Below are 23,283 nucleotides of genomic sequence, written 5' to 3' on the forward strand. Positions count from 1 at the left end.
TGGTTTTTTTTTTTTGTTTCTTTGACTACTTTTGATCTTATTTGGGAACTTTGGTTTCTACCGTTATTACAGTGTGGTTTTCTATAGTTGTTGGTGTCTGACAGTAGACAAGTTTGGTAGATGTTTCCAAGCATTTGATCGTGTCCTGGATGTGTTGAATGAGTTAATTGAAAGTTCTGGTATGTAACAGCGGTTTTGGTTCATTCACTTTTAGGTTTTTAGGTGACAATTGATTTTAAAAAGCGTCACATTCGGCATAAAATGTGAATCCCTCTTTTATTTAGATTCCTGTTGAGAACACGAAAACTCAGGGTAATGATGGAGAGGATGATCCAACCTTCTGTGAGGTGTGTGGCAGAAGTGACCGCGAGGATCGCCTGCTGCTGTGTGATGGCTGTGATGCAGGGTAAGAAAGGTAGCACTGTACCACATGTGTGATTGTAGTGCTGCAGGGCTGGCAAGTGTTTGGTCCACAGTCACTATCTGGTTTGTAGGCTGCCCCTTGCTGCTTTCTTCAGGCTCATCATGTGGCCAGACTTGTATCCATGTGCTTATAGTGTAGACATCCCCAGGATGTGATGCATGCTTTTCTGGTCATGGAACCACATATGTGTGGAGAGTCCTGCATACATCAGTGCTGCAGACCACCCAAACAGGTGACCATACCTTCAAGTGATGAAGCTGGTTTTGCTCATCCATGCAACACCTACATGCATGGAGGGTAAAAAACATGTATTTTTTTTATGTCTCCTTGAGAGGATGCACGACTTGACCCAACGGATTGGGCATTAGTGCTGTGCAGGACAAATGCTGAAGATTCACAGTTTTGTGAAATTTTGAAGTCTTTTCTTTGTAGCCATAGCTATTAAATAATTCCCTTACTCTTGCTTACTTCTTTCTCTGCCTAACTTTTTTTCCCTCCTTTATTAATAAAATAAGGGTTTAAGTAGAGGCATCAAGATACTTCAACACAACTTTGGCCCTACAGTCGTCTTCTAGAATTTAAAGCTCTTATACTGTTTAGTCAGTCTTGCAACATTGTCAGTTTAATGATTTCAAAAGTTACCCATTGAACGAAGAGAGTTACTTGCTTGCGATGAATATGTAGAATAATTTTTCCAAAATTACTTCTAGCAATCTAACTAGACATCTGGTAAGTCTGGTTTTGTCTTTGTGTTCTGTAGTGTCCATATACACTGATTCATCTTCTGGAGAAGAGACAAAATCAGAAATGCTAAACATTGTTAAGCATGTCATTAGAAAACTGAGTTTAAAATACTTGGTCAAGACCAGTGTTTCATAGGTCTTATCAGAAGTCACGTCTTTCAGTTCTTTCTGAACTTTCATAATCCTTACCTGATCTCAGAGTATGCTTCACATTTTCCTTTGTGATATCTCAATAGTTCCTCTGATTCTTATTTTTTTTCCAAGTCTGATACAGTCCCTAATTATTTTTTTTCATCTTATTTTCCTAAAATAAGTTCTTCATAAAATGCTTGACTTGTAGAGTTGGCACTTTGGGAAGCAATTCCTGAAGAAAGAACTTGCAGTCTTTACTAGCTCACCATGGCTGAGATTAACTCTAGAAAAATGCAAAATAGCTTGCTTCAAATCGTAGTTTTATTCCTCTGCATTCTCCGATCTGACAACAGAGTGAAAATTTCATCAGTTATTTTTGCTAACAGTTCTAAAGCCAGTGGAGTCATCCTGTCTTTCCATTGCTTGTAGCTAGATGTGGCTTTCCACAATGTTTAAACTGTGTGATATAATGCTATTATGTTGTGAATGTAAGTTATGGTTTAAGTAATCAAATCTTTTTCCATTGAAACCATTTTTCGGGTAAGACTTGATGGAAAGTGACAACCTGACTTTCTGAACTGTGTCACAATACCATTAAGACCAGTATGAATACAAAAGTGCACATCTCTAGGCACTTGAACAACCAGTAGAAAAAGGGTTAATTGCATTAACAGTGTGACACACTGATGTGTGACTTCATTCAGGTTACCAAGTAGCAAGAAGAGATTAACACTGATAGAGAGATAGGTGTCAAGAAGATGAAGAACAGGGCTACATCCGCAACCAAAAGTCCTTAATTTCATAGATCTCTTTTCTTACAGTTTGTGAGGACTGTGACAAAACAATGAGGCCGAAAGTCCCCAAAAGCATACATTCATTCCTTAAAGGTACAAGAAAGAAGTCCGAAATTAGTTTTTCTCTGCCAGTCACAGAGCCAGTAATGTGTTGAGGACTTGCTGGCCAGTGTCTCTTGCCCTCTGCTTTGCACACAAATAATCCTGGTCAGACTACATATGGGCACATGGAGTCTTTGTGCTTGTGAGTGGGTGGGTACAAGAGTGCAAGTCAATGAACCTGAGAAAATAAGTGTGGGTAAAATCAATTTACTTCAAGTTTTTCTGTGAAAACTTCTATAAGATCTGGCATTGAGTTTTGTTATGATGATTTTGTGAGTGATGAGGTTCTTTCCCTATCCAGGGGACTCTAGATAGCTGTTACAACAGGTTCTCCAGTGTTCGGTTTTAAGGCCAAAAGTCTTTGCATGTTAAGTGGGTCATAATGTGACTTCAGAACTCCCAGAGTTAATTTGAAAACTATGTAATGAATTTCTTGCTACAAGTGCTTTTGTTATGACTTTGGCCTGAACCTAACAATATTACTTGTCAGAATACTACTTTGGGGAAATGATCTCATTCCTGGTAGCTGGCAGTTGGGAACGAACTCTACTTTCCCAGAGAAGGAGAGTAGTTTGGTACTATGTTTTTGAAGTAATGATTTATTCCAAACATCATTTTTCAACTTCCATCTTCTTAAGCCTCTGAAAGAGTGTAAAATCTCATCTGCTAAGGTGTACTCTTTCATGCAAGCAGGACATGATATTCCATTTTGTATTGACAATATATTTTAATATAAACATAATATTGGCGGTTTGGGCAGTTTCGCTGCAAATTGAGTTTATCACAACGTGGTTGGGAACAGGTTTGAAAGACACAATCCGAAGTCGGACTGAGGGGTGTGAGGTAGACTAACACCTTAGTCTGTCTGTGATTTTTTTTTCTTTTTTTTTTTTTTTTTATTCCTATGAAATGGCATTAGACTGTCAGATGGATGTCCCTTCCCTTTCCTTACTCTATGGCCAGGCACTGAGATATGTTATCGGGCAGTGAATTTTGGCACAGGAAGGTGAAACAGAGAGCTTCAGTCTTTTTCCTTTACTTATTTCAGAGCTAAACACTGTACTACATCATGAATAACAGTAGAGTTTCCCCTTATAGAAAAAGGATAAAGTCGGTCATAGAAATTTTACTAGTTTGAAGCTGAAGGTCTTACCTGAAGGCCGTGGTCTCCCCACGTTCCTTGTCTAGGGAACTTGGTCTAAGCACTCGGTTTTCATGGGAAACATCTCATTTACTTGGGAAATCTGTTTTAATTCTTTTTAGCAGTGTAGCTTGAAAATGAGTTGCTTCAAAAATTCTGTGTTACTAACGACTGTCACTTTGGCTCAGTTTTAATTGCGGAAAATGGAATTGGAACAAATTACAGAACCCAAGTTGGGTAATGTTGAAAGGCTTTCCTGGGTAGCTTCTCTGTAAGTGGTGGTGAGACCGTTCAGTCTAGCTGCTCAGCCTGTTGTGTAGAGAACATTTCAAAAGGCCTACCTAAGGGAGCATCATGCACTCTTCTTTCCCTTTGAGATTTCATAGGGATGAACACGGTTCTCAGTCAGATGGTGTTTGGAAGTCAGCGTGATTAGTCTGCAGTCCTGCAAGCAGCCGTATGAAGCCAGTGCTCTGCAACCCAGCTTGTGTAGCTACGCAGAAATCCTTATCACCAGTTCTCTTAATGATGCCAGGATTACGTGGGATGCAATGCTTTTATTTAACATAACAAGGCATTGCAGTTGACCTGTGTCTAGTCATGCAGATAAAATGTTCATTCGTACCAGTAACGTTCATACTATGTCAGTTTGCAGGAAACTGATGTTGTTTCCTGATTTCTGGGGAGACATCCCCAGCATGTCAATACTTCTCTCCTTTCTCTTTGCCACCATCAATTTTGGCTCTGCACATTTCTTCCAGCTTGGGTTCAAATGGCAAGCGATACACCACACAGTGAGGGGAAAAACGCTCACTTTTCTGAGCTTTTTGAGCCTGAAGTGATCAAAATGCCATCTAGAACTGAAGACCCTTATATAACTATCAGGTAGCATTGTTCCTCTGGACACTGGTAGAAGCAGATGCCTAGACCATAGTTTCAACCTTAAGAAAATGTGTCCACCTTATGTAGCATGTGGACGGAGGAAAAAGGCTCTCTTGGTAAGGAGCACATTGTTTGATTTTTCTTTTTTATTTTTCTTTTACTCTTTTCTCAAGGTATCACATGGAATGCCTTAATCCACCTCTCAGTGAAGTCCCTGTAGATGAGTGGTTCTGTCCAGCCTGTGCTCCCATGGGTGCCAGTGCTGCTGCAGGTAAGGGTTTTGTGGTATTCAGTCAAAGTAAATATTTTTCTTCTGACTTAAATGATGTGAAGCATGTCCTGTTATGAAGAGGTGTTTAACCCCTGGTTTTATCTGTTTTAAATAATTTTTTTGGATAGGCATTCTCTCTTGAACCTAAAGAGTTGATTTGAACTCTTGCCTGATAAGAGAATCTTGTTTATTAAGATTTTCATCTGCCGTTACAACCTCCGAAGCTACTTCTTACAAGCATTCGTTAACCTTCCTGAGGCAAGCCCAGCACTGTAGCGCAACTACACTGTATTACATTGGAAAGAATTTATTGGTAACCTGACCTCAGATTGCCAAGGTAGCAGCAATTTCGGTTACCTAGAAAATCATCTTTCTGTGTAACAGTCTGAAGCAGTGGTCTCTGTGGTCATTTCCTTCTGAGAGGATAATGTCTGCCTTTGGAGGTGGTCGTTGTAAGAAAGGGAATACTGTTGTTTGGGGCTTTTTTGTCCAAAATTCTTGAAATGCTTTCACCTGTAGAAAGACAAGTCACCTGGGCGTCTTTTTTTTTCAAGATACAGATCATGTCAGCGAAGAAGAGGTTGCTGCCCTCGTGGCTGATGTTATTCCTACCACCAGTCGACTGCGCCCTCAAGTCCGAACCCGAGCTATAGCCAGAACTCGGCAGAGCGAACGAGTTAGGGCAACAGTGAACAGAAACCGGATAACAACAGCGCAACAAATTCAGGTATTTAGGAGTATTTGCTAATGAGCGTCTGGCAGAACCTTGTGGAAGAGATGAAGTAAGTTCCCCCTTAAGTAGCTCAGCTGTCTGTGTGGACTGTCCATAGCACAATGGTTAGTAGTTGTGGAGTTCTTTTAAATTGAGACGTAGAACACGTGCAAACTGAGTGCAGCACATGACCAAGAGTCTCTATTTTGGAATCTGTGGTAGCTTCCTCTCTTAGTCTGCATTTTATCACCTCAGCTGTGAGCAAAATTGTACTTTTATTCCTAGTTAATGCAGTTTGTGCACTACTTCTGTTTTTTTAGCATGCTTTTTTGCTGAGACAGGGCATGTTTGTGTATTTGCCTGTTTGTCCTCCTGCCCCCTTCCCTGTAGCAGTAGAATCTGTTGGCCACCTTCAGCGAAACTGAAGAGAAAAATTTAGTATTTTTAAGGTTTCTATGTTTTTGAAAATCAGCTTCTTATTGAAGAGAAGAAACCCAGGTGCTAGTGTCCTCAATGATGTGTCAGTGTGAGTTCAACCACATTAACAGGAAGCAGAGAATCTATGCAAGAAAGTATCCCAAATACCCAAGGTTCCTCAAATCCTTTACTCACTGAACTGTTTACTGAAGATGACTGCAGCTGAGATGTTTCTGTTGGCAGGGATAATTACAATCCTTTAGGTAACAATTAATATGCTGCAAGCTGAGAACTTTCAAACTTGGGGATCTCCTGTCTGCCTTGCCCTCTGGCTTTAGCCAAAGCACTCTACTACTTGGATAAAAATAAAAAGCCTTAAATTGCACAGGAGCATATGGTGAGTTAGTGTGGAAGCTGTGCCTGTAAATAACCTCCATGGGACTAGTGGTATGTTAATTGATTCTTCATTAACACTACTTTTGAATTTGGTAGAAATATGTGAAATTCTAAAACTTTTGAAAGGAAGAGGAGGATCTGACTTGTCTTTCCCCTGAGGATGGTCAGCCATGGCAACAGGTTGCTTGGACAGTTCTTGAAACCTTTAGTGGCGGTCAGTACCCATCTGAAGAAAGGCTTAACTGACCTGGATTGAATTCAGTGTTGACCAGTGACCAGAAAGGTCGGACCCTTCTGAGGGACACCCCAAGATCCTGTCCAACCTGAATTACTCCATGATTCTATGAAAATAAACTTCATTTAATCTGACAATAACATGCCATTTTGGTTTTGATTGTATAAGTCAGGTTTTTTTCCAAAGATAGGAAAATGTAGAAAAGAAGGAGAAGGGAAGAGTAAATAAAGTATTTCTTCAAGCCCTTCCAACCCAAGCCATTCTATGATTTTGTGATGTTTTAGGAACATGGTCGGTGTGGGCGTGGCCAACTTAACATAGCTATTGAGAGAAACCTGCTCTTAACATCTTTGCAACCAAAGGAAGCAACAAACGTGTGCTATGTTTGCCCAGCAAAGAAGGCTTTGAATTCACATTCTGAGGCTGGTGGTTCAGTGTCCATACACTTCAAATCTGTTTGCTTCAATGTGGTTGACCCTTGAGTAAAGAGAGGAAGAGGAATTTGAACCTTGTAGGAGCAGCCCCTGCTTTATCGCAATGAAGTAATGCTCTGGAGGGGGGGACTCTCACCTGCCATTTCAGTGAGTTCCCTGAGGTGTGTGTTTGAAATGCTGCCTCTGGACACGTTTCACGGCATTAGGTAAATCTGACCTAAAGAATGAGGAGTTTAAGACAGGGGACCTGTACTGTGTTGGCTTTTCAGTCTTAGCTCGTCTGACTTTGCTGTGTGATGAGCCAGAGGTCAGATAGGTGGATTTGGGAAAGTTCTTAAGTGAACTTTTTCATTAAGGAAATGTCAGTCTCGGGGATTGTTCTAATTTTAAAGAGTCAGACTAGCCATGACCTGTAATACCAAGGGAGGCCGAAGAGCCAAGGTTATGTTCTCCTTACTATGGCATCAATAGGTGAGAAAGGTGACGTAATTGCTTAACCGGCAGCTTGGTGACATGAGTGCTTCTCATTCACATCTCAAATCCATTTTTCATCAAATGCTTTTATAACTAACTTGTTGCTGACCTTTAGATACCTGTATAGTGTAACTTCTTAATCCCCCATGCAGCACGTGCCAAGGTACCTCATGTCCTCTGTTCTGGATGAAACAATTGAAGCAGTTGTAGCAGGCCTAAACACAGCCATCTACCAGCGTCCTCTTACGCCGCGGGCTCCTACTAGGCAGAAAAGAAAAACAGGTAAGGGCATCGCACACCTTCTGTGGTTCCCATCTGCAAGAATAAAAGGTTTGGCAAGATAAGCCTGAATCATAAAAATACTCTTAGCTGTATGCTGTCACACCAGCTACAGGAGTATACCACATGCATTTTCTTCTTTCTCCATATCGCCTCTGCCCAGAAGTGTCTTGAAGGCTGCTTTTAAATAAATCCTAATGATTTCACTTTTTCTGCTCTGCTGTTTTATATGGTTGCAGTACCCTGTAGGTCTCTCTTAACTGCTTTGTGTGCCATGGGGGAGTGAAAAGGGGAGTACAGGGTATAATGCAGTGCCAGCACTTAGCCAGGTACTTGGTTGTCTTTTGTCCCATCAGGTAGGAGGAAGAAAGCAGGAGGCAAAAAAAGAACTCAGACAAAATCTGCTGGGAAGAAGAGTTCAGGGGGACAGCTGAAGAGACGCAAGCGTCTGATAAAGAAGAGAAGGGGCAAAAAGATGAGAGTAAGGTCACATGTGAGTTTCTGCCAGTGTCAGTATCTGACGTTTTTCTGCCATCTGTAAAAGCGCTATAACATGGAATTCAATGGAAAAAATACTGTCTTATAGTGATAGCAGATAACTTTTTTTTTCTGGTACAAGTATGTGCAGGATATGTCCAGTGTACTCCAGAAAGATGCTGTATGTGGAAATGAATTGCTACTTTCAGACAGGCCTGCTGGGTTTGCTGACAAATCCTGTTACCTGAACTGCAGGGCTCTCACTGTAAAGCACGTCCTGCAGGCTTTGTGTTACGCCTTGCCGTTCAGCTGTAGTGTTTACTTGGTACTGATGCAAGCTCAGTTAAAATTACCACCACCTATTCTTTTTAATAGGCTATGGATGTTTGTGTCTGTGTTGCAAACCCAGTTAATCAGCTGTTAAGGGCTCTCAAAATCCCTTTCAGTTGCGGATAGTGTTCTCATGTGAACTATAATGAATACTCTGCCCCAGTTGACTTTTGTCCTCAGCTACCTTAACTAGAGTTTACATCGTCAGCCACAACTGTCCCTCCAGCCTTTGATATGGAATTGACAATTTTGAATGACATTATTAAAGATTTTTAGAAACTTACCTGGCTACTTAAAGCTGATACGTGCAGTCTCTGTATGAAGTGACATATAGGCCATAGTTAGAAGTTTAATAAATGCTTTAAAACAAATATAGACAATAAATGCACACTACTTCTGCTCCTGATGGTAGTAACCTGCTGACTGTACTTAGCCTAAGTGAAGAATTTGGGGCTTTATAACCCAGGGTACATACCTGCCCTAACATACAAATAACCTAATCTGTTGTCTGTGCAGGTGAAAAATGAGGCTACTGCGCGCTCCCGTATTGCAAGAACTCTTGGTCTTAGTAAACCTTTGCGTGGGGCCTCGCTTCCTTCCATGTACAAACCAATGGAGCCCTCACTTGGTCTGATGAGAGCAGATATCGGTGCAGCTTCTCTGTCTGTGTTTGGAGATCCATATGAGTTGGATCCTTATGAAAGGTAAGATATCTCTGGACTGTGATCAGGGACCTGATAATCTTGCAAGTGTCAGGTTGTTTGTAAATGTGACTTTTTGCTGAGTGTAGACCTTGTGTCTGAAGATGGCTTTGGATACACAGCTCATAATGACACGTTGGCCTGTTCTTTCTTTCCTTCTTGTCTGACTTGCTGAGCTCGTAAAGAGTTAGGCTTTTTTAAAGAGGTTTGCTGAAATAATAAGCCTTGTGAAACCTTTAATAACACCTATGGGGTTATTCAAAGGCTAGAATCTGAAGGAGTCAGATCCTAATCAGTCATTTTCTATATATTTATTTCAAGTGGAGGTAGCGTATTTGGTATACAATAAACAATGACTTCACGTAGAATTAAATGGACCTGTGGAATATTCCGTGTTTCTCTTTTTCCCATCTTCACTTTTCCAGACACTTTAAGTTCAGGAGGAATCTTACTATGCCATAGTGTGTGTCACTCTTAAGCTTTGGATTTTGGTTGCGGGGGCATGTGAAATTATTGTTGGTAAAAGTTAATTTTCAACTGAATAAGTCTTTTTGATCCTTTCATAAAAGGAAATTACCCATTTAATATTTTTAAAATAAAAATCTGCATTTCGATCTGTGCTGGCTGAGATGTGCGGTTCTATTTATGTAGCCACAGAAAATAAGTATATTGCACAAATCTTTTTTTCATGTATCATAATAAAACAAATGATGCTCTTAACACCACTAGGGTAGATATGGTTAATCTACTTCATCTATTTGATGTGAAAAACATTCAGAAAATTTCAGGGTTCGTGTGTGTGTTTTACCCACAGTAATGAAGAGGTTCCAGCAAATCCAGATTCACCGGTGAGTGCCAAAAGGAGAGTTCTCTCCCAGTCAGCACTGAGGTCTCACCGTCCTGTAGCTAGACCTATTTCTGTGGGACTTCCCAGGTAAAAATCCATAAAGTTATTTATTTTATTTTTTTTCTTAATTGTCTAATGACTGTAACAAAAGAGTAAACTGGGTCATCATCCTAGTTTAGCTCTTTTCTTACCCTGTGTATTTTGAAAGAGTGTGTGAGTGCATGTGTGCCTGCACATGTATAGATAAATAACCACAGCATTTTATGCAAGAATTCTTTTTTTTATGTTGAAGGACCTACGCCTACTCCTTCATAATAGCTTTAACTGTTGCACTGAAATTTAAAATTGGTATTTCCACCCTAATGTGGCTCTTCTTATTTTGGGGTTGTTTAGTTAACCCCATTAGTATGTTCTAAATCCCAGTCTCGTAGAATCATTTAGGCTGGAAAAGACCCTTGGGATCATCGAGTCCAACCATCAGCCCCACTCTACAAAGTTCTCCCCTACACCATATCCCTTAACACCACATCTAAACGAGTCTTAAACACATCCAGGGATGGTGACTCCACCACCTCCCCAGGCAGCCTATTCCACCGTCTGACCACTCTTTCTGTGAAAAATTTTTTCTTAATGTCCGGCCTAAACCTACCCTGTTGTAGCCTGAAGCCATTCCCTCTTGTTCTATTGCTAATGACCTGTGAGAAGAGACCAGCACCAACCTCTCTACAATGTCCTTTCAAGTAATTGTAGAGGGCGATGAGGTCTCCCCTCAGCCTCCTCTTCCTCAAACGGAACAGTCCCAGCTCCTTCAATGGCTCCTCACAAGATTTATTCTGCAGGCCCTTCACCAGCTTCGTTGCCCTCCTCTGCACTTGCTCCAGCACCTCGATATCGCTCTCGTATTGAGATGCCCAGAACTGGACACAATACTCAAGGTGTGGCCTCACCAGTGTTGAGTACACGGGGGACGATCACCTCCCTCCTTCTGCTGGTCACACTGTTTCTAATACAAGCCAGGATGGCATTGGCCCTCTCGGCCACCTGGGCACACTGCTGGCTCATGTTCAGCCGCTTGTCAATTAGAACCCCCAGGTCCTTTTCTGCCAGGCAGCTCTCCAGCCACACTTCCCCAAGCCTGTAGCGATGCATGGGGTTGTTGTGGCCCAAGTGCAGGACCCGGCACTTGGCCTTGTTGAATCTCATTGCATTAGCATTGGCCCATCGATCCAATCTATCCAAGTCTCTCTGTAGATCCTCCCTATCCTCATGCAGATCAACACTCCCGCTTAACTTGGTGTCATCTGCAAACTTGCTGATGATACACTCTATGTCCTTATCAAGATCATAAAGAAAGACGTTAAACAGAAATGGTCCCAACACTGAGCCCTGAGGAGCACCACTTGTGACTGGCCACCAGCTGGATTTAACTCCATTGACAGCCACTCTTTGGGACCAGCCAGCCAGCCAGTGCTTGATCCAGCAGATCATATGCTCATCCCGGCCATGAGCCGCCAGTTTTTCCATGAGAATTCTCTGGGGAACAGAGTCAAATGCTTTTCGAAAGTCTAGGTAGACAATATCCACAGCCTTTCCCTCATCCAGTAATCGGGTCATCTTGTCATAGAAGGAGATCAGGTTCGTCAGGCAGGACCTGCCTTTCATAAACCCATGCTGACTAGGCCTGATCCCCTGCTTGTCCATTTTATGACTTGTAATGGCACTCAAGATGATCTGCTCCATGACCTCCCCTGCTACCAAGGTCAGACTGACAGGCCTATATTTTCCTGGATCCTCCTTTCTGCCTTTCTTGTGGATGGGTGCTACATTTGCTACCCTCCAGTCCATTGGGACCTCCCCAGTTAGTCATGACTTCAGGTAGATCATGGAAAGTGGCTTGGCAAGCACATCTGCCAGCTCTTTAAGCACTCTTCCGTGGGAGGTGTGAGAAGTTTACATGGATGTCCTCTAATGCATGGCGAAGGTTGGTTTCTCAGGATTAAGATAGTATATTTTTATGATAACTTGGAATATTTCTCTACCTTTCCCATCTCAATCCTGAAGGAAGCCTTTCAGGAAGCTTTCCATGTCCTCCGAGTTAGTTGAGTAACGCATTGTTTAGAAGGTAGAACTGTTTAACTGAAATTCAGTATTTCTAAAGGCTTGATTTGCCTGGACTACAGCAAGTTTCCTGGTCTGGCCTGGGCAGCCAATTCTTTTAGCCTTCCCATTTTGTCTTTGTTGTATGTTATCACAGGGTTTTGGTGTACATTATATTTGGAAAGTTTGCATACAGAAATGAGATGTAGCTCCCTCGAAGAGCTGGGTCTTTTGGTCCCTTTTGAAGTTGTGGTTTGTTGTGGTGGCTTTTTTTTTTTTAACCCAAACAAAGAAAACCCCAAAATTCCACCACCAAAAAGCAAAGAAAGAAAAACAAAAAAGCCACACCCCAGCACCAAAAACACTCAAACCTTTTCAGTCCGTATTTCAAGAACAGAGAACTTAGTTAAACCATTTTAATAACACTGAGTAATGCATAAAGGGGAGTGTTTGTGTTGTCCCGTGTGTGTGAGTTGTTTTTCAGTGTAATTCCTCCTATGCCATGCTCTTAGCTACCCTACCTGTAGGCACCTGTGTGTATTCTGACTAGTGCTAAACACTGGTTCAAGCTGCATCAGCTTTTTTAGATAGCAGTGTAGGGCTGAGGAATACACTTGTGATCCTGATTTGGTGAAGGGAAGAGAGGCAGCTGGGATGGAAATATCTCTGAAGTGCTGAACAGTGGTTTATGCTTCAAAAATGCATCTTAAATGCACTGGAAAGTCAATCTTGATGCACTACACAGTGAGCACCACTCTTACATAAGATTAAAAGCATACGCTTACCAAATGTCTCTGGTATGATTACATGCCTTCCGATCCTGTGGTGTTCCTGTAGGCAGTCAGTAAAAGCTTCACCTTCTGTTTGTCAGAGGGAGATGGGGGATGAATGACTCTAGTGAAGCCAAAACTACAAGTGACCTTCCCTGGCTGACCTCTGTTTATGCCCTTGGTTTTGGTTTCTTTTTAATGTAATGTGTGTGTATAGAACAAGTGCTGTAAGAGTAAAGGAAATATAACCCCTCTGAAACATGCAGAAGCAGTGTACCTGCCTTGAGTCCCGATCAAGAAGCAGAAGCTGCCCCTGTGCCTGATCTATTGGGAAGTATCCTGTCTGGACAGAGCTTTCTCATGATGAGTAGTTCGGATGTGGTCATCAACAGAGATGGTTCGCTGACAGCGAAGAAGGCAGGTAAGGGTTTGGCACTTCATAGTGCGATTAGTCTCTTTGTTTCATCCGCGTCTGCCCTGGTCCTACAGGCTGCATGGTTTCAAACATAGGGGTATCCTTATTGAGCGTTTGGATACGTAGGGTAGATTTGGTAGTTGCCAGCAGTAATCCGTCTAATAAGATTCTTACGTATGCTCTGAAACTGTGTTACTTGTCTCTGTTTTAATTGCAGAGCTGAGGTGTTACTGGAGGATTTTGGTTTTAATGGGTAGTTTTCTTCTTTCAGAAGTACTGCACTGTAGTTTCATGCTTTGTTATAAAAAACAGAGGACTGGATAGAGCAGAGATACCTTAATATCCAATTCTTCTGGCATTTGTCATGCATTGCTGCCATGCCTGTGAACTGTACTTCAGTTTGAAGAGCAGTGATGAGGACCTTGGCAAGAAGTTTCTTTTCAAAAGTAAAGCTCTAGAATCCGTGCTGGCATGTTCAGCTGTGTCTTCCTTTGGCATGGTGTTATCTGGAAAGAATCTCTTCAGATTGAAACTTAGAGCTTTATTCTTAAAATAAGTACCTGTAAAGTCCTCTGTTACAGTAAGTTTTATCAATCAGCAACTACAGGATAATAAACACGAATCTGGTGATATCTACAGAACAGAATAATTTATTTCCTAAACATTAGTGTTTACTTCAAAGATGCAGTTGTCTGGCATTAAACCCAGAGCATCTGACCAAAAGAACTATTATACCACCTTATTACCGTGTAGCATGTCTGCAAACCAAAGTGGAACTTAACATAATTAGCTCAGTACTTCCTTTGATGTTGGGGGAAAATGTCCAGATACGTACCGAAAAGCTTAATTGTTTGCTTGTGTGCCATAGCTCCACTTCACAGAAAATCAGCGAATGACTTGCGAGTGGATGATGGTTCAGGACATAACACCCAACCGAGTACAGTGCACTCAGGGACCACAGCAAGCAGCTCCATTGCTGGACCTTCAGTTTCCTCTGGGCTGAGTACTTACACCAGACCCTCCTCCTCAAGCTTGTTTTCATCCCCTTCACCCTCGCTGAGCAGGACTGAGCCTGCAGCAAACCCTGCACAGACTACATCAGAAAAGGCAACTGTAAAATCAGAATATTCAATGACACCCAGGTCTGTTCAGACTCAGAATATAGCTACTCTGAGCAGGCATGGCTCCAAGTTAGATGATATGCCCAGATTTAATGGAAACTCTAAAAACTTTGCACCCAGTGACTCATCTTCAAAGCCTCTGAGCTGTAACTTGGATTCTGGCTCAAAAGCTGTAACTGTGAGGCAGCCATTAAAACCACCTCCCAAGAGAATTGACATCTTTGAGCTTCCCAGGATACCAAAGATTAAAAAGGAAACCAGCAGCAAGCAGGTGGAGCCGAAACCAGCAGGAAGCCAAAGCTGTGACATCCCCAGCTCCTGTATAACCCAGCTGACTGGCAAAGAGAGCACTAATCAGCCGGGAAGGGGTAGCAAGATGGAAAGCCAGAAGTCAAATGCCAAGGAATCTCAGCAACAAACCCGTACAAGTGGGGTGTCTTTTTCTACCAATACGGGCACATATAGCAGTTCATCACTACTGGGCCCTTCGAGGAGCAAGGGCCCAAGCTCTTTTGAGAGTTTTAAAATCAATATTCCTGGAAACGCCGGACATCCCAGCAGACTGTCTAACCCAGGATTTTGTAACACCTTCCGCCCTGTGGATGACAAAGTGCAACAGAAAGAGAGTCCTTCACCTCTTTTCTCAGTTAAGAAAAAGCAGGTTAAAAGTGAAATATATGATCCCTTTGAGCCAACAGGATCGGACTCGAGTTCAGCAAGCAGCAGTCCTGAAAGGCTTGGCTCAGGGATCCCGCTAACTAATATTACCAGGACTATTTCTATTGAAAATCCAAAAGTTCAAACGTTTCAAACTGTCCGTCGTTTCACTCCTTACCTGGTAGAAAATGTATTTGGATCTGGGGCTGACTCTGACGTAGCATCTAGTAACACAGAGTCTCATGATGACGTGACGGTAAAAAGCAGGATTGTGGAACAGATCTCTGATACAGAGGAACGAGATAATATGGATGACGAAGACTTTCTAAGCAGTCCTTGCACTTCGTCTGCTGTTAAGCAAATTTCTAGTGCGGAGTGTTTGAAGGAGGAAAGCAGAGAGGGTCCTAATGTGTTCTTTAATGCTGAAGAATTGATTAGATCTAATATTAATGTGAAAGTAGAACCAGATAGTCCCTCAGAAAACGATGGGCAGCAGAAAGTCCAAAAGGTAGAACACACAGAGCGGCGATCGCGTTCCAGATCCTGTTCAAACTCCAGCTCCCGAAGCAAGAAGAAGATGAAAAGGAAAAAGGCACTTGTCAAAGAGCGTAAGAGATCCCGGTCAGGGTCTAGGGACAGAGCACACTCAAGGGACCGAAGCTCCAGATCTACCTCGTGGTCAGGTGGAGAAGAGCATAGCAAAACACACACATTGAAACCCAGGAGCAGGAGGTCTTCTACTGATGGTTCTAGCAGTCACGAACGATCCAAAAAAAAGAAAATGAAGGATAAAACCAAGGATAAAAAGGCAAAAACTTCTTGGTCTAGGGAGAGAAGGAAATCTAGGTCACGTTCAGGTAGTCCTGGAAGTACTTCTGAGTTTTATGAAAACAGGAAAAAGAAAAGACGGTCTCGATCAAGATCAAGACGGAGGGAACATTCCCGGTCAAATAGCATTGAGAGGACTAAGAGGCGGAAACACAGGAGAGACAAAAGCTATGAGAGGTATGATAAAGATAGTAGCTTGAGGTCAAGAGACAGAAAGAGATCGAGATCCAGATCTCGGGAGAGGAGAAAGTGGAGGTCTCGGTCTCGGTCCGCATCTCGATCTCGGGAACACAAAAGCAGCAAATCAAAGGAAAAAAGACCAAGATCAAGATCGCGTTCCAAAGAAAGAAAACACAGATCAAAAGAGACCTCACTTCCTCCTCCACCAGAAAAGGATCAAAAGCCTCCAGTTGAAAATGTGTCCAGGTGTCTGGAGCAACACCATTCCTTCAAACAAGAGCCAAAGGAGGAGCTAGTACTAGAAGAGCTTTCCATAACCATCCAACCAAATGTCAAACTTGAGGAAGTACAGGCTGAGACCCCGGTTCAGTTGAGAGAGGTTCAAGAAACTGTAAAGGTAGAGCCTATCTGTGAGGAAGTGACCGGTGAAACTGCATTCCCTGTGCCAGAGATCACAAACATTTGCGTTCCAATTGGCAATGTGGATTCTTTTGCTGAAACAGAATTAATGAGAAGTAGCGATCCAGCAGTGCTTGGCAGCTGTAGCAATACAAACCTTGAGATTACAGTTAAAATAGAAAATACTGCATTATGTCCATCTCTGGTGGAACCACCCCCAAAGAAGGAAGTTATGCACGCTCCCACTGAGGCTGCACCAATTCAAAGCTCATCCAAAAGCAAAATAACGGATTGTGTGAAGGAGGTCAAAGATGAGTGCCTTGTGTCAAATGAGAAAACCGGTAATTTCAATAAGCCTGAACTAGAGGTGGTACCTCAGGGCCCTGCGTTGAAATCAAAAGCACCAGTGAAAAGAGTTACCTGGAATCTTCAAGAGGAAGAAAGCGGCACGTTGTCTGCTGGAAAAGCTCCAAGTAAGTCTCTCTTTTGGAAAATAAATGGCAGTTGAAGTATTCTGTATGAGGCTTAGGGTTGTGGTGCCTGGCTAAAACTGGTTGTGGTGTAGCAGCTCTGTCACCTGAGCTGGGGTGATCCTGTGGTTTCCAATCCTAAGAGCTGGCATTTGGCACTTGTTGAAATCCTGAGGTGAGTTGTGTTAATGAATGGGAGAGGACATGCTGTCAGCACGGCTCAGCTAGCCAGCGGCAGCTTGTTCAGCCGTGAAGCACGTATTGCAACCCGATCTCTGAACTGGCAGCCCGTGTTCCACCCTTTCTGCAGTTAACTAGAATGGTTGTTTTGCCTTCAGAATTTATAATATTTCTCAGAACTGAGGAGCGTGACAAATCTCTGTAGCTCGCTTCTGCGAGCTTTGCTAAGCCAAAGCTGCTAGGAACAGTTTGGCCTGGGCCCCTCTGCCATGTGCATTGACAGAGTTGCTTGTGTGGCCCTTGTTGGTTACTCTCATGGAAACCCAGTAAAAAGCAATTGCTTAAGGGGATGATAAGTCCTCTATTATCAGAAGCTTTAAAATGTTGGTGACTGCTAAGCAAAATCCTTTTATAGCTAGCTTTGTTGTTAGATCCTTTTTATTTTAATTTTTTAAAATATAATTAGCTTTGAATCTTTTAACCATTAGGTTTATTTTCTTCTGAAATGTTTTCTTTTCCTTCTCTTGTGAAACCTAGGGGTGCCATTTTACAAACTTCAGCGAGCAAAAGAAGGGGCCTGGAAAGCAGAGGACTTGAACCAAACGTTAAATCAGGTGCAGTTAAATGAGCCTCCTCCAACCAATTATATGATTCCTGAGCCTATGTTTCCTGATCTAGATTCCTCTCAGGTTGGTTCCTATTCTGGCACCCAAGTGTCATGGAAGGCATCCCACTTCATCTGTGCCCTCGTTGTGCAACACCCTCCTCTCATGGCAGAGTTCGCCTTCCTCTGCGTGTGGTACATTTCATGTAGCCCATACACCTCAGCAGTCTAACCATTTAATCTCTCAGGTGGCCCTTACGGGTGAAGAAGCACATTTTCTTTTAATTCCGCTCTATGCGTGCAGCTTCTGTTTTCAGCAGTGACTTGTGGAAAGACGGTGCTGTTTGAGAAGCTGTGAGCTTCTCCCTTGTTGTGATCAGGCTGTAAAAATTGGCCTGGTGGTATCCATCTGTGCCACCAGCCTGTGCAGCCCACCAGTTAAAAAATGAATGGGGCTGGTGCTAGCTCCGTGTGCACAGAGACCTAGTTGAGGGCTGGGATGTTAGCCTCCCAGACTTAAACCAGTAATTAAGTGCCTCTTTGAGTGGATAAAAGGTGCTCTGAAAACCCTGATCTGATGCTCTGTCTTGTACTTACAACAAGCATTTACAAAATTCTATGTTTCACAGGTGTACTGTCAAAATATACCTTTGACGCCACCTCTGCCCTCAAGCCTCCCCCCCTATGCCCCCGTCAGCCAGCCCACGGTTCAGTTTATCATGCAGGGTAGTCTTCCAGCGCTTGGCTGCATGGCGGGACAGAGCCTGACTCCGGAGCCAGGCAGCCTGGCATCTGAACCAGGAATCCAAGCTGCTTCTGTTGGAAATGCGGAAGAAAAGATTAAAGCACCCAAACCTCCAGTGGATAAAACGAAGAACGAGGAAGTGAGTGAATGCTATCAAGTGGCAAATGCATAAAAATCAATGAGCTGTTTATTTGAACTTTGAAAGTTTGGGGGTTTTTAACTCTCCGTACTGTATTTTCCTCGCCCCTGTTGTCAGTGTTTTTGGTGACTGACCCTGCTAACACAGGAGTGGCAGGCAGTCCTTTCTTTGATTGGGATTTACTCCATTTGATGATTCCACTGTCTGCCGCTTCGTCGCAGTAAGACAGAGAGGGATGAAAGCATCTAACATGCATTCTTGAAGCTCTGAAACTTTCTTGCGTGAACATTTGGAAGGGGCTTTTCAGAAGCCAGAATCTCCTAACTTCTTTAAACACCTGGTCTTCTCCTTTCCCCTCCAGCTCTGAAATTAATGTCAGTTCTCATAACAGTCCTGTAGAGAGGTAGGACTGTATCTTGCTGCTTATCAGCACTGAAAACGCAGAAGCAGTAAAATACCTCGGAGATTTTGTAGTGCAAGTCCCTTGCTGCTGAGTTTTGGGTTTCTTGTACAGACCATCTCCTCTAAGCATAGTGGATGTTAACAGAAGAACAAAAACTTCTTAGCCGATTATTTTACCTTGTACCACAAAACAAAACAGTAAGATGCTTTTCCCACCAAACTTCTGTTTATAAGCAGCAATTTTTATGAACTTGTTTAGATAGAATATGTTCTGATGTCTTCTGTAACCCTTAATTTATAGGCAGCTCTGCGATTTTCAGAACGCCTTTAGAGCTACCTGTAGCTTTATATTCACAGATATGACTTGCTGCTTTTAGAATCTGATGCCTTTCAGTGGGTGTATGTTTACTTCAGAGCTGTTGGAAGGGAAGGAGGAGACCAAAATTAATAAGTGGACATTGTAGTCGCTTGGTTAAAACACATTCTCTAAGACATAGAATGTGTGTTACATAAAACAAGGGTTCCTCATAGCACAAACTGGTTTGAAGGCTGCAATTTACAGTAAAGGAAATCTGCTTTGGGGCTAGCTCTTACTTGGGTCGTTGAAATTGTGAAATTTTCATTGTTAGAGCATTTCTAAGAAAAATAGATTCAGAAGCCGTTCCCGAGATAGCACAAGGTAGTGAGTGAACTTCTCTTTGCTGTGCAGTACATGAAGAAGCTTCACATGCAGGAAAGGGCTGTGGAAGAAGTGAAACTTGCTATTAAACCTTTTTACCAGAAGAGGGAGATTACAAAGGAGGAGTACAAGAACATTCTTCGGAAAGCAGTGCAAAAGGTAAGGTGGACAGTGCATGTCACCGTGAAGAGGAGGAGCTGGGGCAGGTCGTTAAATAAGTGGCAGTACTTTGGGTTGCATTTACCAGCTTCAGCAATTACATGCTGTAACTCAGTAGCCGATCTTTGACTCATAATCTGCAGTCTTGCGGTGAAGCAATAGTGGCTTTACGTAGGACCGAGTGGTGCCGTTGGGAGCTGTCAGACTGTTGCTTTTAGAAGATTGTGTTTTCAGTGGTCCGGAGCATTGCTAAGCTTAAGCTGCCTGAGATGAAATGTTACATAGTACGTGCTTTGGGTGAGAATGGTCAAATCTCTCATTACGAACTTCGACCAGAATTGTCAAGCTGTTTCTGATAAAGTGAGAAAATACTTTGTGCGTTAATTCCATCTGTGGTGTCCCTGAACTTTGGAAGAGGGCCTTGCAAATTGACTGATGTTGACTTTTGTCTCAGATCTTAGTGCTGACCAGATTGTGGCTAAAAAAGGTGCGATCAGCAGGTAAATGTTGTCTTGTGAGAGCAAGTAATGCTCTTGTGGTCAAGGCAGTTAAATGATACCCTGGCAACTGTATTCTCTCCCTGCTCTGCATTCTTGCTGTCACTGAGAAATTCCATCATAAATCAAAATTCCTGAGATAACGGCTGCAATTTCACCTCTTCTACGTGACCCATATGAACCTCAAGTGTGGTTTGTAGGAGAGCTGAGCAACACCGATTGCTGCAGAAGTCACTGCAAACTCTTCTCTGAACACTGATAAAATTCTTTGTAGCGTCTGTTTTTTCTCCCATATCTGAAAATGGTCCCTCAAAACTGCCAGATTCTTTTAATCTGAGGATCACTTCCTCAAAATCATCAGAAAAATGGGAAATCAGCACTTCCGTGATTACCAGATATTGTGTAAAACTGGCTGGCCAGAAAAGCCTGTAGTAAAAATGAATAATTCCGCTTTCAGAGATGCCTCTGGATTCAGTTGGTGCTCAGTAGATTATCCCTGGGCCACTTCTGAAATGCTTGAAGTAAAATATTACTCTTATCCTTTTTGAGTTTTCGGCTTTATGTATCCTGCTGTGAGACCCGAGGGCCTATGCAGGAAGCTTAGGGCTGCTTTACCATTTGTCTGTTGCCTGCCTGAACTGCTGTTAATACCGTTAATTGACCAAATGCCTTTTCTGATCCCTTGCAGATCTGCCACAGCAAAAGTGGAGAGATCAACCCCATGAAGGTAGCTAATCTGGTGAAGGCATACGTGGAAAAATACAAACATATGAGAAAACATAAGAAATCCGATGGTGAAGATACCCGTGAAGTGGAAAATTGAGAGCAAGCCGCAGCCAGCATGACTTGGAGTGAACTTATTCTGGCTGTCAACACTGTGCCAGAGGGAATAACAGATCTGCGGTTGCATCTCATTGAAAATAAGCAAGATTATAATAGGATTTATCTGCGGAACCTTCTTTTGAATTGTTTCCATATGGGAATGAATTTGGGGTTTGCTTTTTTTTTTTTTTGGATTACCTACAGATGTAGAACTAAATAACAATCAAATGCCTCAGACCAGCAGAGTAATTCGAGGGGAAACACAGAAGAGATTAATGTTTGGGACTCCCGGATTGCTACCGTTTTCAGGGTTACTTTGATTACATTTTTGGGCTGTGCACCTGTCTTGCTGAAGGTTTGAAACTGGACACCACTTTTCATACGCAGTATATTGAGAGCTGTATACTGTTTCCCTTGTGTTTATTTATCAAAATACAGATTGTCTTTAGAAATTTCTGATTTAATACTTGAAATGTTGTATTTTTAGCCCATTCGATGGTGAGCGAAGCTTTACTCGCTCTGTCATTTGGGGATTGCGGAAATGAGGTGACCTTTATAAACTGACTTCAGAAACACTGCTCAAGCCGTGGTGTTTATTTACATTCTGTTGGAAGTATCTTGTTAGTGAAAAGTTTAATTTTGGGGTGGGAGACTGTGTTGCACTTCTGTAAATAATGCACTGATGGCTGGTTTTGTGTCTGCCTTTCAGGAAAAAAACGAAACAAAAAGCAAGCATTGTGAATTTTCAGTAACAAGCTGGAGGGTTAAGGCTGAACTGATGTACAAAAGCAGAAACGTGACAGAATTTATAAAGTTATTTTGAACGGTTTTAGTCCTATAGCAGGTGTCATTTGTTTGTCTTACAGCTGCCTCTTCACAGAATCACAGAATGGCAGGGGTTGGAAGGCACCTCTGGAGATCATCTAGTCCAACCCCCCTGCCAGAGCAGGGTCACCCAGAGCAGGTTGCACAGGAACGCGTCCAGGTGGGTTTGGAATGTCTCCAGAGATGGAGACTCCACCACCTCTCTGGGCAGCCTGTGCCAGTGCTCTGCCACCCTCAAAGTAAAGAAGTTCCTCCTCATGTTTAGGTGGAACTTCCTGTGCTCAAGTTTGTGCCCATTACCTCTTGTCCTGTCCCTGGGCACCGCTGAAAAGAGCCTGGCCCCATCCTCCTGACACCCACCCTTCTTTAAGTATTTATAAGTGTTGATAAGGTCCCCCCTCAGCTGTCTTTTTTTTTTCCCAGACTGAAGAGACCCAAATCCCTCAGCCTTTCTTCATAAGAGAGGTGTTCCGGTCCCCTAATCATCTTGGTAGACCTTTGCTGCACCCTCTCCAGCAGTTCCCTGTCCCTCTTGAACCGGGGAGCCCAGAACTGGAGACACTACTCCAGGTGCGGCCTCACCAAGGCAGAGTAGAGGGGGAGGATGACCTCCCTCGACCTGCTGGCCACACTCTTCCTGATACACCCCAGGCTGCCATTGGCCTTTTTGGCCACGAGGGCACATTGCTGGCTCGTGGTCATCCTGTTGTCCACCAGGACTCCCAGGTCTCTTTCCACTGAGCTGCTCTCCAGCAGGTCAGCCCCCAACCTGTACTGGTGCATGGGGTTATTCCTCCCCAGGTGCAGCACCCTACACTTGCCCTTGTTGAATTCATAAGGTCTTGGCCTGGCTCTTCTGTATAAACCTGCATGCTTGGCTCTTGTGTAAGGAATACGGTGTCTCTAGATGGGGATTGGAGTTGGATAAGTAATTGTTCCTCCTCTGTAGGAGGACTGGTTTTCCTATCAAGAAGCAAAGGTGTCCAACGCACGTACCGATTTCATCTCACTTTCTCTGCATGTACTGCAGAGCCACCCATCTTCTAAGCCATCACCTGAAATACAGTCACTTAACAAATATATTCAGCGCTCTTGGACCTGACAAAAAGCATCATTCCCCATCTAACTTGTGTTAGGGAGAAAACATGTAACAGGGAAGCTGAAGAGAAAACCAGTAGGTTACAACTTAGAAACTGGCTTTCCCTTCAACGGGAACTGAATGTACGTGGCCTGTTGGACCAGATGGCAGCAACACGTTGTACTTGAGGGTTCTCCAACCTTTTAGAGTGCACTTGGAAACTGCCCTCGTCAAGGATAGTCTTGCTGTTTGTCTTCAAAGAGAAAACAATAAGGCGCTCTGGGATTAATTTTATAAAGCAAAAAAAAAAAATGCAGCTTTTATTTTTTTTTTCCCTGGTCAGCGTAGGAAAACTCAGAAACAGTAAGACCTTTGATCCCTTGCTGGCATTCCTAACTTTTCAGTGAACTCCAATCCTAAGAAAT

The 23,283-nt window shown here is 42.9% G+C and overlaps 1 protein-coding gene across 5 annotated transcripts in view; it reads left to right on the forward strand.

The window, feature by feature from the left end:
* Window positions 1-21,783, forward strand: part of PHRF1 (PHD and ring finger domains 1) — a 31,968-nt gene extending 10,185 nt beyond the window's left edge. The window contains exons 6-18 of one of the 5 annotated variants that reach the window (XM_074585584.1): window positions 285-406; window positions 4,392-4,489; window positions 5,044-5,216; window positions 7,310-7,439; window positions 7,793-7,929; window positions 8,760-8,947; window positions 9,759-9,878; window positions 12,925-13,079; window positions 13,942-16,731; window positions 17,446-17,597; window positions 18,142-18,396; window positions 19,508-19,636; window positions 20,822-21,783. In XM_074585584.1, coding sequence (XP_074441685.1) covers window positions 285-406; window positions 4,392-4,489; window positions 5,044-5,216; window positions 7,310-7,439; window positions 7,793-7,929; window positions 8,760-8,947; window positions 9,759-9,878; window positions 12,925-13,079; window positions 13,942-16,731; window positions 17,446-17,597; window positions 18,142-18,396; window positions 19,508-19,636; window positions 20,822-20,956 — 4,584 coding nt within the window. In that variant the 3' untranslated portion in view covers window positions 20,957-21,783. The remainder of the gene's footprint in view (window positions 1-284; window positions 407-4,391; window positions 4,490-5,043; window positions 5,217-7,309; window positions 7,440-7,792; window positions 7,930-8,759; window positions 8,948-9,758; window positions 9,879-12,924; window positions 13,080-13,941; window positions 16,732-17,445; window positions 17,598-18,141; window positions 18,397-19,507; window positions 19,637-20,821) is intronic. The other 4 variants (XM_074585589.1, XM_074585585.1, XM_074585586.1 and 1 more) reach the window with 4 other exon arrangements.
* The last annotated feature ends 1,500 nt before the right edge of the window (window positions 21,784-23,283 follow it).

This window comes from Larus michahellis, chromosome 4, assembly GCF_964199755.1.
Source record: "Larus michahellis chromosome 4, bLarMic1.1, whole genome shotgun sequence".
Taxonomy (NCBI): Eukaryota; Metazoa; Chordata; class Aves; order Charadriiformes; family Laridae; genus Larus; species Larus michahellis.